The 16,713-nt window shown below is 42.8% G+C and overlaps 1 protein-coding gene across 3 annotated transcripts in view; it reads left to right on the forward strand.

Moving 5' to 3' along the window:
• The window catches only part of LOC136863016 (transcription initiation factor TFIID subunit 3), a 336,297-nt gene that overhangs the window by 294,696 nt on the left and 24,888 nt on the right, over positions 1-16,713 (forward strand). For all 3 annotated transcript variants that reach the window (XM_068225836.1, XM_067139319.2, XM_068225838.1), the window contains one exon: positions 827-970. In XM_068225836.1, the coding sequence (XP_068081937.1) occupies positions 827-953 (127 nt within the window). In that variant the 3' untranslated portion in view covers positions 954-970. The remainder of the gene's footprint in view (positions 1-826; positions 971-16,713) is intronic.

Here is a 16,713-nt window from a genome sequence, read left to right on the forward strand (position 1 = left end):
TTCTTTGGTCACGCCCCGAACTATTTTTGGAGACTAGGAATGCGAATTAATAATATTATTACCCATATCCGTGGCTTAATGAACGAAATAAATATTGTCCATGACTCCTAAAATTTGAGCCAATTCACTGATACAAGGTATTATTAGAATCGATCGTATACATTTAAATAAAATGATACGCTTTTGTTGAGTAATTTCTCATGGCGGATCACTAACGATTTGCTGTAGTTGGGCACTTTCTCTAGGAAGACTCCACTTCACACTGTTTGATGACGCAGTTGATTATAATTAATTATCCAGATGATAATTTGACACAAGAAATTATCACAAATATTTTTCCTAATTATTCGAAGTGTGGAGCACTGGCTTTCGCATTTAATTTCGCTTCGACACTGCTTCCGTTTGTAGAAAGTTGACTGAATTTTATATACCACCCGTAAATTGACGTGTTTTTCCTCAATAAGGCCCAACAAGTCATTCAATTTATTCGAGGTGAAGTGAACTCACGGTATATTAAATGTTAAAATAATTGTAAGGTTATTTTGCTCGTATATGAACAAGAATGACGACAAATGCAACGGGGCGGCACTGCTAACATTATCGTCAGCACAGAATATCTGACGACAAGGCACTGAGTTGAGGCTGCCAGATGCTGGTTTACATGCATAGAAATTCATTTGCAGTGTTGGTAACATTTCTGTCACCGATGCCTTCAGTTTCAGGGATATAGACGACTTTCAAGGATATGAAATGCAGAGATGCATAACAATCGTTTATGGTCATGACTATTACTCATGTTTTAATCCTTTTTTAATGGTTTTTTCAGGGTGTGCGTGGGGATGAATGTTGCTCCCGATGAAAAGGAAGATTGGTACTGCAGGCATTGTGTAGCGAAAAGGAAGGAACGTATGCGAGGAAGAACTAACTTTCAGAAGAGGAAGAAATCATCATGATTTCCAATATTTTGAAGGTAATTTTTATTATCTTGCTTCTCTCATCTTCAAGCTGTAGATGTGATTCACAAATCGAACATTGGCTATTAGCACAATGTAATAAAAAAACAGCATTAGGAAATGTACACAGCTAGAACAGTATAGCATTTCCTTTCCTGTATTAATGGTGTGGTTTTCTGCAGTCACGTTGCAGTTAGTGAATCGCGAACTAGAGCTAACAAGGGAACTGTTTGGATTGGAGCAGACCAACTGCAATGAAACTTGGTAGGATAATCAATTACGACAGCGGGCGAGTTGGCCGTGCGGTTAGGAGCGCGCAGCTGTGAGTTTGCATCCGGGGGATAGTGGGTTCGAATCCCACTGTCGGCAGCCCTGAAGATGGTTTTTCGTGGTTTCCCATTTTCACACCAGTCAAATGCTGGAGCTGTACCTTCATTAAGGCCACCGTCTCTTCCTTCCAACTCCTAGCCTTTTCCTATCCCATCGTCGTCATAAGAGATATCTGTGTCGGTGCGACGTAAAGCCACTAGCAAAAAAAACCAATTACGACGTCATAAATTCAATGGTAATAGTAATTCTGAAGTAAAATAACAATGAAATGAAATGTCGTATGGCTTTTAGTGCCGGGAGATCCCAGGACGGGTTCGGCTCGCCAGGTGCGGGTCTTTTGATTTGACTCCCGTAGGTGACCTGCGCGTCGTGATAAGGATGAAATGATGAAGACAACACATACACCCAGCCCCCGTGCCAGGGAAATTAACCAATGATGGGTAAAATTCCCGAGCCTGTAAGGAATCGTACCCGGGACCCCTGTGACCAAAGGCCAGCACGGTAACCATTTAGCCATGGAGCCGGACGTAAAATAATAATGGCATACTTTTAAACAATGTAAATTATTGCTGGAACGTGGTGTATTGAAGGTATCGATTGCTATGAAACTTGGGAGGATGATGAATTAAGACATCAGTACATCGGTACACATAGGCTGCCCACAGCACGATAATATGAGTGATTCTGAACAGGAATCCGACAGTTTGCATTAATAAATTATTATAATAGCATGCACGTTTATACACTAAGTGGCTAAAAGCCACGGGAAGGGTTGTCCCATTAGAAAATGTGCTGTGTATGATCCCTGACCGTTGCGGCTAGCTGCGTCCTAGCTGAGCAGTCTGTGTCGTGAAGATGGAAACAAGTCGCGACTTTGAACGTGGGACGATCATCAGCACACGGTGCATGGCTCGTAGCATTGTGGACATTATGAGTGAATTCGGGTTTCCGAGGTCACCAGAGTCGAGGGTGGATCTTCAGTATCGCAGAGAAATGTTACCACCCGCGTAAACCGCCGCACGGCAAGACCATAGGTCGCCTCCGCAGAACCATACTGGGCGCTCGAGTCAGATCACCGCCCACTTGAATTATTATTATTAACAAATACATTGCAAATGGGAAATATCCCGGTGGCAATGGTCACTTGCAGTAATGTAATAATAAAGTAAAGTTAACATAATTACCGAACACAAACAAACAAACAAACAAACAAACAAGAGTACAACAAGCAAATCCATGGAAAGAAAATATTACAAGAATTACTACTAGTTTAACATTCTAAATCCAGCATCGTCATATACAAATTCGCACACAACTTATGTATTTCCAGTATAGTACGCGAACTTTTTCTTGAGCCCTAGTTTCCATTCAACACTATGGAGCTCAGGGCTCAAGAAAAGGTTCGCGTACTGTACTTAACACTACGAATTACAATACTATAGGTTGACCTTACTACTACCTTAACATTCTAAGTGATAATAGAGTGAAGTTAAACCATACTTACCCTACAATAAAAACACCAACAACAAGAGTACAACAAGCAAGAAATACTACTAGTTTAACTTTCAAAATCCAGCGTCATTATATAAAAATTCGCACACAACTTATGTATTTCCAGTACTTAACACTACGAATTACAATACTATAGGTTGAACTTACTACTAACTTAACACTACAAGTGATAATAAAGTCAAGTTAAAAACATACTACCCGACAACTACAACAACTGGTGTAAAAAAAAAGCAATTCCATGGAAAAAACTATTAGAAGAAATACTACCAGTTTAACATTCTAAATCCGGCATCATGTACAGTTTCATACCCAATTTAATTATTTCCAATGCTTAACACTATGGCTTACAAACAAAGAAGAGATAGGAGACTATAAAGTGTACCCGACGGGTGTTAAAAAGGGAAGGGCAGAGTGTGGGGGATGGACTGCGCATCAAAAATACTACTGCACTCAACATAGTTTCTGTTAGCCACATAAATGAGCGAATGATGTGGATAGATTTGGCAGTTGGAGTAATTAGGAAGAGAATTCACCATGCAAGGGTGCAGGTGAGGATGAAGTTGACAAGTTTTATAAAGCATAGAGTAATATTCGGGTAAGTGGATATAACATCAAGGAAGAGATAGGAGACTATAAAGTGTACCTGACAGATGTTAAAAATGGAAGGGCAGAGTGTGGGGGTAGGACTGCTCATCAGAAAGACTACTGCACGCAACATAGTTTCTGTTAGCCACGTAAATGAGTGAATGATGTGGGTAGACTTGGCAGTTGGAGGAATTAGGACGAGAATTGTCCGTATTCACCATGTGAGGGTGCAGATTAGGATGAAGTTGACAGGTTTTATGAAGCTTACAAAACTGTAGGTTGAGCTTACTGAGCACGTTATAAGTTATAATAAAGTAAGTTTAAAACATAATTACTCAACTACAACAACAAGAGTACAACAAGTAATTTCATGGAAAGCAAATGTTACAAGGAATACTACTACTTTAATTTTCTAAATCCAGCATCATCATATACAAATTCACATACAACTTAAGTATTTCCAGTGCTTAACACTACGGCTTACAGTGTGAACTCAGAGCGATTGAGAGCGAAGAATGCTACACTCACGGATTCTTTGAAATGTAGCCGAGGACAGTGCCGCGAATTGCGACTGTTTCTTTGTTATATCCACTTACCCGAATATCGTTAACTCCAAACACATCCAGATGCATCCTCTTTACTGACTCAACCAGTTCTACTTCCTTTCTTCTACAAGCCCCATTAATATTGATAGCTCCCCATCGAATTCCATTTTTTTCGCCAAGTTGTTTTCAAGGAGTCCCACGCGTGTCATATGGGGGTGGGTCTCCGTTAGTCCTATAGGTCCGAGGCTTGCTTAAACCGTTCTAGGCATGCTCCGTGAAAATTCCCTGAAGCAGGATGTTACCCTTATTTGCACATCGTCCAAGTATGTTGGTGATCGTTCGGGAAACGAAAATCTCTTCGTCTACCAAAATTGGAATTAAATAAGTATGACGGGTACATAGCCGGTTTGATATCATCCTGGTCACAGTTCTCACAAACTGACGGGAGTCAGTCCTTAAGTAAGGAGGAAAAGTTTCAGTATTTGGTGCAAGCCACGAAAGAAAATTCACGAGCACGCGGGGTTGTTGTGAGATTCCCTCCTTCAGTTGGAAATTTACGGAAAAGCACTGAAATGAAATGGTGTATGGCTTTTAGTGCCGGGAGTGTCCAAGGACGAGTTTGGCTCGCCAGAGGCCGTAGGCGACTTGCGCGTCATGATGAGGATGAAATGATGATGAAGACGACACAAACACCCAGCCCCCGAGCCATTGGAATTAACCAATGAAGGTTAAAATCCCCAACCCAGCCGGGAATCGAACTCGGGACCCTCTGAACCGAAGGCCAGTATGCTGACCATTCAGCCAACGAGTCAGACATTCAAGCACTTAAGGATAGATTTGGAAGTAATGATCACCTTATCGTGAATTATGTTCGGGAGCTACTAAGTTTAGTTCTGGAAAAGAAGACAGTCAAGATCAGCATTTTGTATGACATACTAGACACTCTATTACGGGCACTAGAGGCATTAAATTTCTCGGATAATTATGTCGCATTATTGTTTCCGCTAATAGAATCGTGTCTGCCCACAGACATATTGAAGGTGTGGAAAAGTTCCAATGAATCCAATAGGACACTGCAGGAGTGAGTTGATAACTTAATGTTGTTTTTGGAAAGGGAAATAAATTGGGAGGAGAGAGTCGCAATGGCAAATAATCAGTCCCTTTCCTATAGCCAGGCTAAGAATCCGGGGAAATCGCATGATACGGACAAAGCTCATTTTGCCTCTGCGATCGTTCTTGCTACTCTGGGCAGTCTGACTCTCAGAAGTGTATATTTTGTAAAGGGGTGAATCATTAATTCAAAAGAATGCCTCCATGCACAAAAATGTCTCCCGAAGACAGAAAAGTGGTTTTGTTTAAAGTTGACAAAGATACTCGATGGCAGTTTGAGAGGTGGTAAAAGGACTTGCCTCACTTGAGAGTAACTGGGATGATGCGCCATCTCGGCAGCGAGGAAAATATCTCACTGCACGTATTCTGTGATGGAAGTCAGAACGCATATGCAGCTGCTGTCTTCATCAGGAGCGGTTGTCAGGGAGAGCTGCACCGCTTAAGCGCATGATCATGCCTCAAGTGGAATTATTGGAAACTCTCATTGGAGCTCATCTGCTGAAATCAGTTCAAGAAAGCCTAGGTTGGAAAGAAGTCCCTGTTCATTGTTGGACCGACTCGAGCACTGTGCTAGCCTGGATTCTTGACAATGAAGACAAGACTGCATTTGCTAGAAATCGAGTGGAGGAGATAAGGGAATTCACTGATGCATGAAGCTGGAGACACATACCAGGCGATTTGGATCCCGTAGACCTACACTCAAGAGGATGTACTGTCGCACAACTGTTCGAATCCAGATGGTGGAAAGGGCTTAAGTGGCTTGGTGAAGGAGAAGAAAACTGGCCTGGATCTCACATAAGCTATGAAGTGGCAAATTAATATAACCTTATTGCAATCACTCACAATACGACGTGGCTGTATCATCGGTTTAGCAAATATGAACAAATTGTGTGAATGGTAGGATGGATCTTCAGATTTCGTAACAACTTTCGGCGCAATGAAATTAAAAGAAGAAGTCAGTCATCAACAATTGAGGTAGCTGCAGCTGAAGATAAAATTATTCTGCTCATTCAAGCAGAGACCTTCGAATTCCCAGATGATCGGACTCTTAAGAATTTTCAACTATTCCAAGATCAAACGCGCATGATATGACTCAAGGCACGGAAGGTCAAACGTGTGGACAAAGATCCCTACAAACTACCAGGCTTGCTGCTTCCCGAACATACGGTGGTAAAAAGGTATGCGGAAGAAGTGCATCGTAAAAACAATCATCCCGGTCCACGAAATCTCCTAGATTTGTTACGCGAGAGATTCTGGATCCTTAAAGGACGCCAGTTTGCGAGAGGAACAGTCAAGAAATGTGTTATTTGCCGGCATTTTCAATCAAAATACTTAGACAGTCAGTCCCCTTCTTTGCCTGGTCTTCGTATTAATGATGCCGCCGTATTCGAAGTCAACCGATTAGATTTTGCAGGATCTTTGTATATTCGTGAATCATCAAAGACATGGATTGCGCTGTTCACTTGTGCTTGCTACCGGGCTGTCCATCTAGAACTAGTTCTGTCTCTGTCAACCGAAGCATTCATAAGAGCACTGAGACGTTTTATCGCACGGCGAGGTCGACCTAAATTGATTTGTTATAATGGCATACATTTTCAAGGAATATGCAATGCTCTGGAAAAGTTAGACTGGGATCAAATTGCTGCATACAGCACCGGGGAACGCATAAATTGGAAGTTAAATCTGCCTTTAGTGTCATGGTGGGCTTCTGGGAACGATTAGTGAGCCTGGTGAAGCAAATTAATCATTTCAAGACATTGACTTATACGGCGGAATATAATAAAGATCCTATTCAATTGACTCCCTCCATGCTGCATTGAGTCTGCAAGAATCAATCGGAAAATCCGGTATTTGCAAAGACTCAGTGAAGAGCTGAAAAGACGTTTCCGTTCAGAATATCTGGGACAGTTAACTTGTACAAAGCAGTGTGAAACTAGAAAGCCTATAGTTGGTGAGATGGTAATAATAGGATCGGACGATCGAAAGAGGATGGATTGGCCTTTGGTAAGAATTGAGCTTCTCATTCCAGGGCAAGATGGAAGAGTCCTGGTGGTTCAGCTAAAAGCTAGCAGTGGTACTTTTGTACGTCCTCTACAGAGAGGTCTTGTCTAGAGCCGAGAGTTACCAAACAAAAACCCACTTCAAGGATGAGGATGTGTCCAAATCCCCTGAAGAATGAAGGACAAGAGCAGGAAGAAGTGTGGTTCCTCCTAAAAGACTAAATCCTTTATTTCATGATGCAGAGGAGAAAGAATCCACGTCGCATACATTGTTCAGTTACTTTCAATGTCTTTGATAATGTCCAGTTTTGAGAAAATGTAAATTTGGTGGCAGTATGTCGAGAAATTTGTAGATTTTTTTTGCTAGTTGTTTTACGTCGCACCGACACAGATAGGTCTTATGGCGACGATGGGACAGGAAAGGCCTAGGAATGGGAAGGAAGCTGGCGTGGCCTTAATTAAGGTACAGCCCCAGCATTTGCCTGGTGTGAAAATGGGAAACCACGGAAAACCATTTCCAGGGCTGCCGACAGTGGGGTTCGAACCCACTATCTCCCGGATGCGAGCGCACAGCTGCGCGCTCCTAACCGCACGGCCAAGTCGCCCGGTATTTGTAGATGTTAAGGTTGGCAATGTTTACTTTTTTACTCTATGGGTTGACTATTCAGTGGACTGGTTTTAATATTAACATGTTAAGGTTGGCAATGTTTACTCCTTTACTCTATGGGTTGACCAGCCAGTGGACTGGTTTTTAACATTTTGATTGTGAATAAAAAATCGTTTATGAATATTGAAAGATGAATAAGTTGTTGCAAATAATGTGTATTTACGACCTAACCAACACTCGTCCAACGGGTTGGGGACCACTGGTGGATTGGATAGTTTTAGCCACCTGAGTACAGGGAGCGCCATGACTTAGAATATGACCGAGATGCCCTCTCCCCATTCAATCATCATCATCATCATCATCATCATCATCTGTTTACCCTCCAGGTTCGGTTTTTCCCTCGGACTTAGCGAGGGATCCCACCTCTACCGCCTCAAGGGCAGTGTCCTGGAACTTCAGACTCTTGGTCGGGGGATACAACTGGGGAGTATGACCAGTACCTCGTCCAGGCGGCCTCACCTGCTATGCTGAACAGGGGCCTTGTGGAGGGATGGGAAGATTGGAAGGGATAGGCAAGGAAGAGGGAAGGAAGCGGCCGTGGCCTTAAGTTAGGTACCATCCCGGCATTCGCCTGGAGGAGAAGTGGGAAACCACGGAAAACCACTTCCAGGATGGCTGAGGTGGGAATCGAACCCACCTCTACTCAGTTGACCTCCCGAGGCTGAGTGGACCCCGTTCCAGCCCTCGTACCACTTTTCAAATTTCGTGGCAGAGCCGGGAATCGAACCCGGGCCTCCGGGGGTGGCCGCTAATCACGCTAACCACTACACCACAGAGGCGGACTCCCCATTCAATAACAACTGGTATCTCGAAACTCAGGACCACTTACTAGGCCACTCAGCCGTTGCCCATTGTTCAAGAACTAGGACGTGACTACAGTGACCCACACCATATATACAGGATGAAGCGAAATTCGCGCGCTCGGGCGTCACAGCGCGACTCTTCACATGCCAGCAATAAAAAAATGTATCTCACAAAAGTTCGTCCTGCGAGTATATGAGAGAGAAAAAGGACGTTGAAGAGTGGCAATCTGGCAACACTGTAACCACATATAGGGTAACTACCTCTGTCAGCACGTGTCAGTCGTGCTGTACAGTTGGTGCAGTGGATAGAGTATTTGGTTAGCATGCAGGAGGTCGAGGGGTCAATCCTGGCTTGAGGCGTATGTTTTTTATTTCGTAAATGTAGTCCTGGTGGTATGGTACCTGGTATCTTAATCATCAACAGCGATTGCAGCGGGTCCTGAAGAAACCATTTGCACTTACATACTACGATCCTAGAAATGCACGAACATTCGTTTTCATTGGTCAGCTTTGAAAGACGCCCTTTCCACGTCGTGGGCGTGAATTTATTCACACCATTTCATCTACTAGATGCGTTACAAAGTGTTCAGCGTTACCAAATTTTGTAAATGTAGGATACATGTGATCTAAGAAACGGTGTCTTACTGTATTAAAGTATGTAATGTCCGATGGAAATTAGAAGTGCGCCTCAATCCAGGATCGAACCCTCGACCAACTGCATGCTAACCCAAAATTCTATCCACTGCACCAGCTGTACAGCACAATTAATACGTGCTGACAGAGGTAGTTGCCCTACATGTGGTTACAGTGTTGCCAGATTGCCACTATTCAACGTTCTTTTTCTACCGGATATACTCGGAGGACGAAATTTTGTCACGGACATTTTTTTATTGCTGGCATGTGAGGAGTCGCGCTGCGACGCCCAAGTGCGCGAATTTCGCTTCACCCTATATAACGAAACAGAAATGGCCAATAATACTGCCTTGAGGAACTCCCCTCTTAATGATCAAGGGATCTACTCTAATTCCCTGAGTTATATTTTTTAGAAATATAGCCACCCGTTTAGTCACTCTTTTGTCCAGTCCCGTTGCACTCATTTTTGCCATTAGTCTCCCATGAAAGGAAATGTCGTATGGCTTTTAGTGCCGGGATATCCCAGGACGGGTTCGGCTCGCCAGGTGGAGGTCTTTCTATTTGACTCCCGTAGGCGACCTGCGCGTCGTGATGAGGATGAAATGATGATGAAGACAATACATACACCCAGCCCCCGTGCCATTGGAATTAACCAATTAAGGTTAAAATCCCCGACCCGGCCGGGAATCGAACGCGGGACCCTCTGAACCGCTGACCGTTCAGCCAACGAGTCGGATTAGTCTCCCATTATCTACCCTATCAAATGCCTTGGCCAGGTCAATCGTGATACAGGCCCTTTGACCTCCTGAATGTCATATATATGTTATATCTGACTGGGTTCCTACAAGTTGAGCTTCAGTGGAATAAGCTTTCCTAAATCCAAACTGCTTTCTATCGGACCTGTTAAATTTCGCAAACAAGTATAATATAATCAGAAATAATACTTTCCCAAAGTTTGCATGGAACTCATGTCAAACTGACTAGCCTGTAATTTTCGCCTTTATATTATTTACCCTTCCCTTTTATACAGAGGGGCTACTGTAACAACTCTCTATTCATATGGTAGAGCTCATATGGTATGCAGACAATAATCAAACAAGTACTTCAGATATGGTACTATATCCCAACCCACTGTTTTAAGTACATCCCCAGAAATCTAATCAATTTTAGCTGGTTTTCTAGTTTACAATTTTTTTAATCTAACTCGAAATTTCTTTCTTATCGTATGTAAACTTCAATACTTCGTTAGTACTAATCCCCTTCTATATCTGGACATTAACCTTGTAACCAACTGATGCATTAACAAAGACGCACACACAATGCTGTCACTTGCGTACACTAATTTATTTACAACTTATTTTCACATTAAACACACATCAATAAACCACCATTTTGAACAGCTGCCTATCGCGAAGCATAAGAAGGAGACTGCACCAGAGGCATGTCAACTACCAACTCAACAAAACCAATTCACATACTTCAAAAACGGCTTCTACACACGTCTAATCAAAACAACTCCTGTTAAACAAAACTCAACTCCACCATCAAGACCGCCTCCTTATATATGTGCCTGGCCAGGCTTCTAGAAGGATATGTCACAACATATCTTCACATGAATTCTAGAGTGTCCAATCGCATAGTTACAATGTGAGGAAGGTTCTACATAGTTCTCGTCATACATTCTGGATATTACGGTGTGTTGCACAATATTGTAGTGGATTATGCATCATATATTATTATAAATAACAATGCATCATCGTTTGTTACAATGCGATGTAAATATGCTGTATTAATAACACATACTGTACATCGATGACTGTTCTTCAGTGCCGATGACGCACATGTGCGACATCGATGATTTTTCATGTGTATGTGTAAACAATTCACTTGTAATGTAAACTCTACCGTCTACTACCTTCTAACTATTAGAAGAAAGAGAAAAAAGATCGGGTCCTTGGGTGATTTATAGGTTTAATTAAGGCCGTGTCCGGCTCCATGGCTAAATGGTTAGAGTGCTGGCCTTTGGTCACAGGGGTCCCGGGTTCGATTCCCGGCAGGGTCGGGAATTTTAACCTTAATTGGTTAATTTCGCTGGCACGGGGGCTGGGTGTATGTGTCGTCTTCATCATCATTTCACCCTCATCACGACACGCAGGTCACCTACGGGTGTCAAATCGAAAGACCTGCATCTGGCGAGCCGAACTTGTCCTTGGACACTCCCGGCACTAAAAGCCATACGCCATTTCATTTCATTAAGGCCGTAATGAAAATGTTAAGGAGTGCAGCTTAATAATCGTACACCGCAGTGCCGGATTAAGGTGTTAGGGGGCCCAGGGCTATTTAAAAATGTGGGGCCCCTTCTTCGTAACATCACGTATGGCTAGCATACTGAAGTCGTTATGGAACTACGTACTTCCACTTAAATTGATGAATAGGGAAGTGTTGAAATAGACTACAATTTTTCTCTATTTTTCATGTTAATATGTCATAATGCCGAAACATATTTTCATCACTATCATATCGACATACAAAACAGAACTTACTACGATCTCATTCCCATTATCTTATTGGCATTACATGAATTTAAAATCTAACATTTAAAACTAAATCAACATGTAAAAAGCTAGCACAAGTGGTATTATGAGATAAGGAAGGACATTGTAGTATTATGACTTGTACTACTTTTTTACAAGTCATAATGTCCGACTCGTTGGCTGAATGGTCAGCGTACTGGCCTTCGGTTCAGAAGGTCACGGGTTCGATTCCCGGCCGGGTCGGGGATTTTAACCTTCATTGGTTAATTCCAGTGGCCCAGGGGCTAGGTGTTTGTGCTGTCCCCAACATCCCTGCAACTCACACACCACACATAACACTATCCTCCACCACAATAACACGCAGTTACCTACACATGGCAGATGCCGCCCACCCTCGTCGGAGGATCTGCCTTACAAGGGCTGCCCTCGGCTAGAAATAGCCACACGAAAGTTTTATTATTACAAGTCATAATACTACAATGTCCTTCGTTATATCATTGGCAAACTCATTCCTGCCTGCAGTAAAGCATCGATTATCCGAATGTGGATCAGTAGAAATATCGGCTAACAGAAAGTGTCCCAGTCAGCAAATTCAAATATCTGCGTTATGTATATCCGCAAGTGCTGTGACAAAGTAACGTTTTCTCCTTCCTACGTCAGAAGCCTCCCATCCAAAAATACAGAAATATCGTTAAAATATATTATAATTGTAATCTAGGTCCATTTCAGCCAATTGTAAATTTCATCCAAAACTTACCTATTTTTTACTCCGACGTCCTTAACAGTACTGCCGTTGCCGTCAGTGGCGCACGAATCTTTGCTTGTGGCAGATATTGAAATGAAATGAATGACTGCACAGTTCGCAATGACGTCTAAAGGAACACATGTCATTTTCTGTTTTCCTGATAAATTTAAAATAGACTAGTTAAAGATGGTGTTGGCGGATCAAGATTACTTCAAGAATTTGGAGCTGGAAGGATACAGTAACGAACATTTAAATGAAGCGCGATACCTATTCGAAAATTATAAGTGCATTTGACAATAAGGACGGAAGCTTGAAACAGAAAAACTTTGAAAGTGTTCAGTATCACTGCATTGCTCTTATGGCGTAGGAGCAGCCTTTTTCGCAAATGATCGGCTACCCGAAAACTCACTTATCTGATACTGTATAGGCTTTCAGGCTTATGCCGTGTAAGAAAATAAGGTGAAATTCTTTCATAAATTCTTTCTCTGCGAAACCTAAAGAATTTCACCTTATTTTTTTGACACAGCATAAGCCCAAAAGCCTATACAGTATCATGTCTGTAAGTACGGGTCATGAAAGCATCAATGGCTCACTTATCTGATCGTTCCCATTCCCGAATTCTTTCGGATAATCGATGCTGTACTGAACTGACCTAATTGGTAGTTGAATAACCTTTACATTGAAAATGCCTTTTTCCTTGCCTTCAGATTTGCAGATGACTGTAAAACATCATCGAATGACAACTCATTTGTTATGTCATATTCTAAAGACATGATAGTCAAACCGTCCAGTCTTGGTTGAAGTATGGTTGACCGCAATTTATTTTTGATTAGTGCCAGTTTAGAGAAAGAACGCTCTGCTTCGCAATTGGTTATTGGAATTACCAAATACAGTTTCAATGCCACAAATATATTTGGAAATACACTAATCAAATCATTGTCGTATATGTATTTAGCTATCTCCTAGCAAGTAACTACATCACACTTTTAACGAAATCATAAAGATGTTTAATTTCTAGTTTCTAGGCCTTTTTATACAATTTTATGTTCGGCCAAGGGCCGAGGCCCTGGCACGCGGGGCCCGGGGTTGTAGCCCCTTTAGCCCCCCATTAATCCGGCCCTGGTATACCGTGATTAGCCGGTTCGAATCCCGTTGGTCGAAAAATGACACCATTAGAATGTTGGCCGGCAGGGTAGGAGATTCGGTGATATACAATTTCTAATCCCTAGATTGCGTGTCAAAAGCTTGGATTTAAATTCAAACATTTTCACAGTGTCAGTAAGGAGTGAGGGTATTTGACGCAGTTAATGGCGATTCGTCCGTTGGATAGCGACGTAAAGCCTTGAGCAGACCCTTTGGAGCTATTAGGCAGGAGTAGGCTATGTGTCGCCATGGGGTTTCACCCTCTCCCTTCCCACTGTAATATATCACGTCATTCAATTCATCTCATTAACTCCTCTGATGCGGTTGACGTCAAGAAGGGCATCCAGTCGTAAAAACTCGCTACGAAGATTCATCTTACTTTGTACCTGACCCGTATAGGTTGGACATACAAGTTTGAGGAATGGCATCCTAAGAAATGTTGATCTTGGATGCTTGGTTGAAGGTGTTTCTATGGTAAGAAATATGGCTTTGCTGAGATGGCTTTTCGTGCTTGGTTCTTTCCCGATAAAATGCCTCTTATTCGAGAAAGTGAGATTGTACTTTTCTTGCATCTAATAACATTAACGTCATCTTTTTTTGTTATTTGTTTTACGTCGCACCGACACAGATAGGTCTTTGGCGACGATGGGATAGGAAAGGCCTAGGAAGTGGAAGGAAGCGGCCGTGGCCTTAATTAAGGTACAGCCCCGGCATTTGCCTGGTGTGAAAATGGGAAACCACGGAAAACCATCTTCAGGGCTGCCGACAGTGGGGCTCGAACCCACTATCTCCCGATTACTGGATACTGGCCGCACTTAAGCGACTGCAGCTATCGAGCTCGGTTTAACGTCATCTATTGGCATAAGACTGAACCAAGTTCTACTCCCTGCTTTGAAGTTTTCGTGTATTGAATGCGATAACAGACAGAAGAAGAAGACAATCGTTAATTCTTCTCATTCATTGCAGTGAGACTGTCATTTTGGAGCAAGTAGCAACGTTAACATTGTCTAATGCCATTAGACTGAGCCAAGTCCTGCTGCCTGCTTTGATGTGTTCGCATTATAGAGAGCGATATTAGGAAATGACAATAATTCAATGTTCAGTACATTTGTGCTCTGTGTTTCTAAATGTCCGGGTAGTAGACATCATATCCACTTGCTCGAACTATAATGGCAGATTTAATGAGTAAATTAGGGATCTGGTGATTATTTATCAGGAGATTAAATTCGTTTCACGATATTGTCTCCAGAGAAACATATTTTAGGTCAAAAAATGCTTTTTCTTTTCATTGGATGCTTGGAACTTTGGACTTAGTTCAACCGGCTATAAGTCCGCAGAAATACGTCGGGAGAACATGACGCCCATGAAGGCATAGGTCTTACCTGAAAGAATTTTCGATCGTCGAAGGTTGTATGAATTTCATGTGTTAAATCAACAGATTTCAAATGAGCCGACCATCCAACGTACTAAAACTCCGCGAGTAAGACAAAACAGTAAACAAAGGCAAAAGTGGCAAAGATAAAAAGAATATGCAATTCATCATCATCATCATCTCTTTACCCTCCAGGTTCGGCTTTTTCCCTCGGACTCAGCGAGGGATCCCACCTCTACCGCCTCAAGGGCAGTGTCCTGGAGCTTCAGACTCTCGGTCGGGGATACAACTGGGGAGTATGACCAGTACCTCGCCCAGGCGGCCTCACCTGCTATGGTGAACAGGGGCCTTGTAGGGGGATGGGAAGATTGGAAGGATAGGCAAGGAAGAGGGAAGGAAGCGGCCGTGGCCTTAAGTTAGGTACCATCCCGGCATTCGCCTGGAGGTGAAGTGGGAAACCACGGAAAACCACTTCGAGGATGGCTGAGGTGGGAATCGAACCCACCTCTACTCAGTTGACCTCCCGAGGCTGAGTGGACCCCGTTCCAGCCCTCGTACCACTTTTCAAATTTCGTGGCAGAGCCGGGAATCAAACCCGGACCTCCGGGGGTGGCAGCTAATCACGCTAACCACTACACCACAGAGGCGGCTTAATATGCAGTTACGGAGACAAACTAAAATGATACGCTTGGAGAAAGAAGAATTGAGTCAAGCTAAGTCACAGGAAGGAGAGTAGGCTAATAGCTCTAAATTCGCAGATTTACCGTCGCCATAAGACGTATCTGTGTCGGTGCGACGTAAAGCAACTAGCAAAAAAAAAAATATTCGCAGACCGAACATAATAATATCCGAAAGGGGGTGCATTCTGTCCCGAAGGCAGGTCCGAACCTCCGTAGAGGTGTGCCTGAGCCGGAGTTTACGTACGGTAGAGTGGCCAGTTCCTTTCCGCTCCTCCATTCTCTTATCCCTCACCAACAGCGCGTGGCAACCCATCCAAATCTTGACCACGCCCAGCGTTGCTTAACTTCGTAGATCTTACGTGATCCGGTGTTTCAACACGGCTACGGCCGTTGGCTAATGTCAGAAGACGTGGAGTAAATATGGTAGGCTAAGTTAATCGTATGGGACGAGGCAACCATGGCTTCCCATTACGCTCTTTCAGCAGTAGATCAGCTGCATATAATCACAAATCACCTTTCGCTAGAAAAGTGTTCTTGCTTGGTACACACTTCAAACAGTGCCTGGCTGTAATTCCTCACTGTTACGGAGCAGCTGTTACCCAGTCAAGTTACTGCTACCATCGTCGCAGTTCCCACTCCACTCAATGCGCTTCACATACAGCTGTCCGGTCGTAGTAAATTATTTTGTAATATTTTAAGTTAAGATTTAACTTCACGGAAAGGCTTCTAAAACTCGGAAACCGAGGAATAGACAAATGGCACTATCGAGATTCAACAAAACCGGATCTCAAAAAATATCCTACGAGATTCACTTGGTTCTTCTTTTCACCCGAGTGAGAGTGCCATATTTTCCAAAGTAGCAATTTTTTTCCCCAAGAAACAAACAAGTTAATATCATCAACCAATAAATTCTGAACAGTTTTAAAGGTTACCCAATAACGTACATTAGCATTGACTCCATAGTGTGCGATGATGTTAATGAGGTTAATAAAGCTAGTTTGTGCAATAGAACGAGATTAAATCTACTGAAGCTAGACGAAGATAACGTTCATGCAGAAGTTCAGATAGGCTGAGCTTCAGGAAGAAAGTGTTTTATTCCAA

This window comes from Anabrus simplex, chromosome 2, assembly GCF_040414725.1.
Source record: "Anabrus simplex isolate iqAnaSimp1 chromosome 2, ASM4041472v1, whole genome shotgun sequence".
NCBI lineage: Eukaryota > Metazoa > Arthropoda > Insecta > Orthoptera > Tettigoniidae > Anabrus > Anabrus simplex.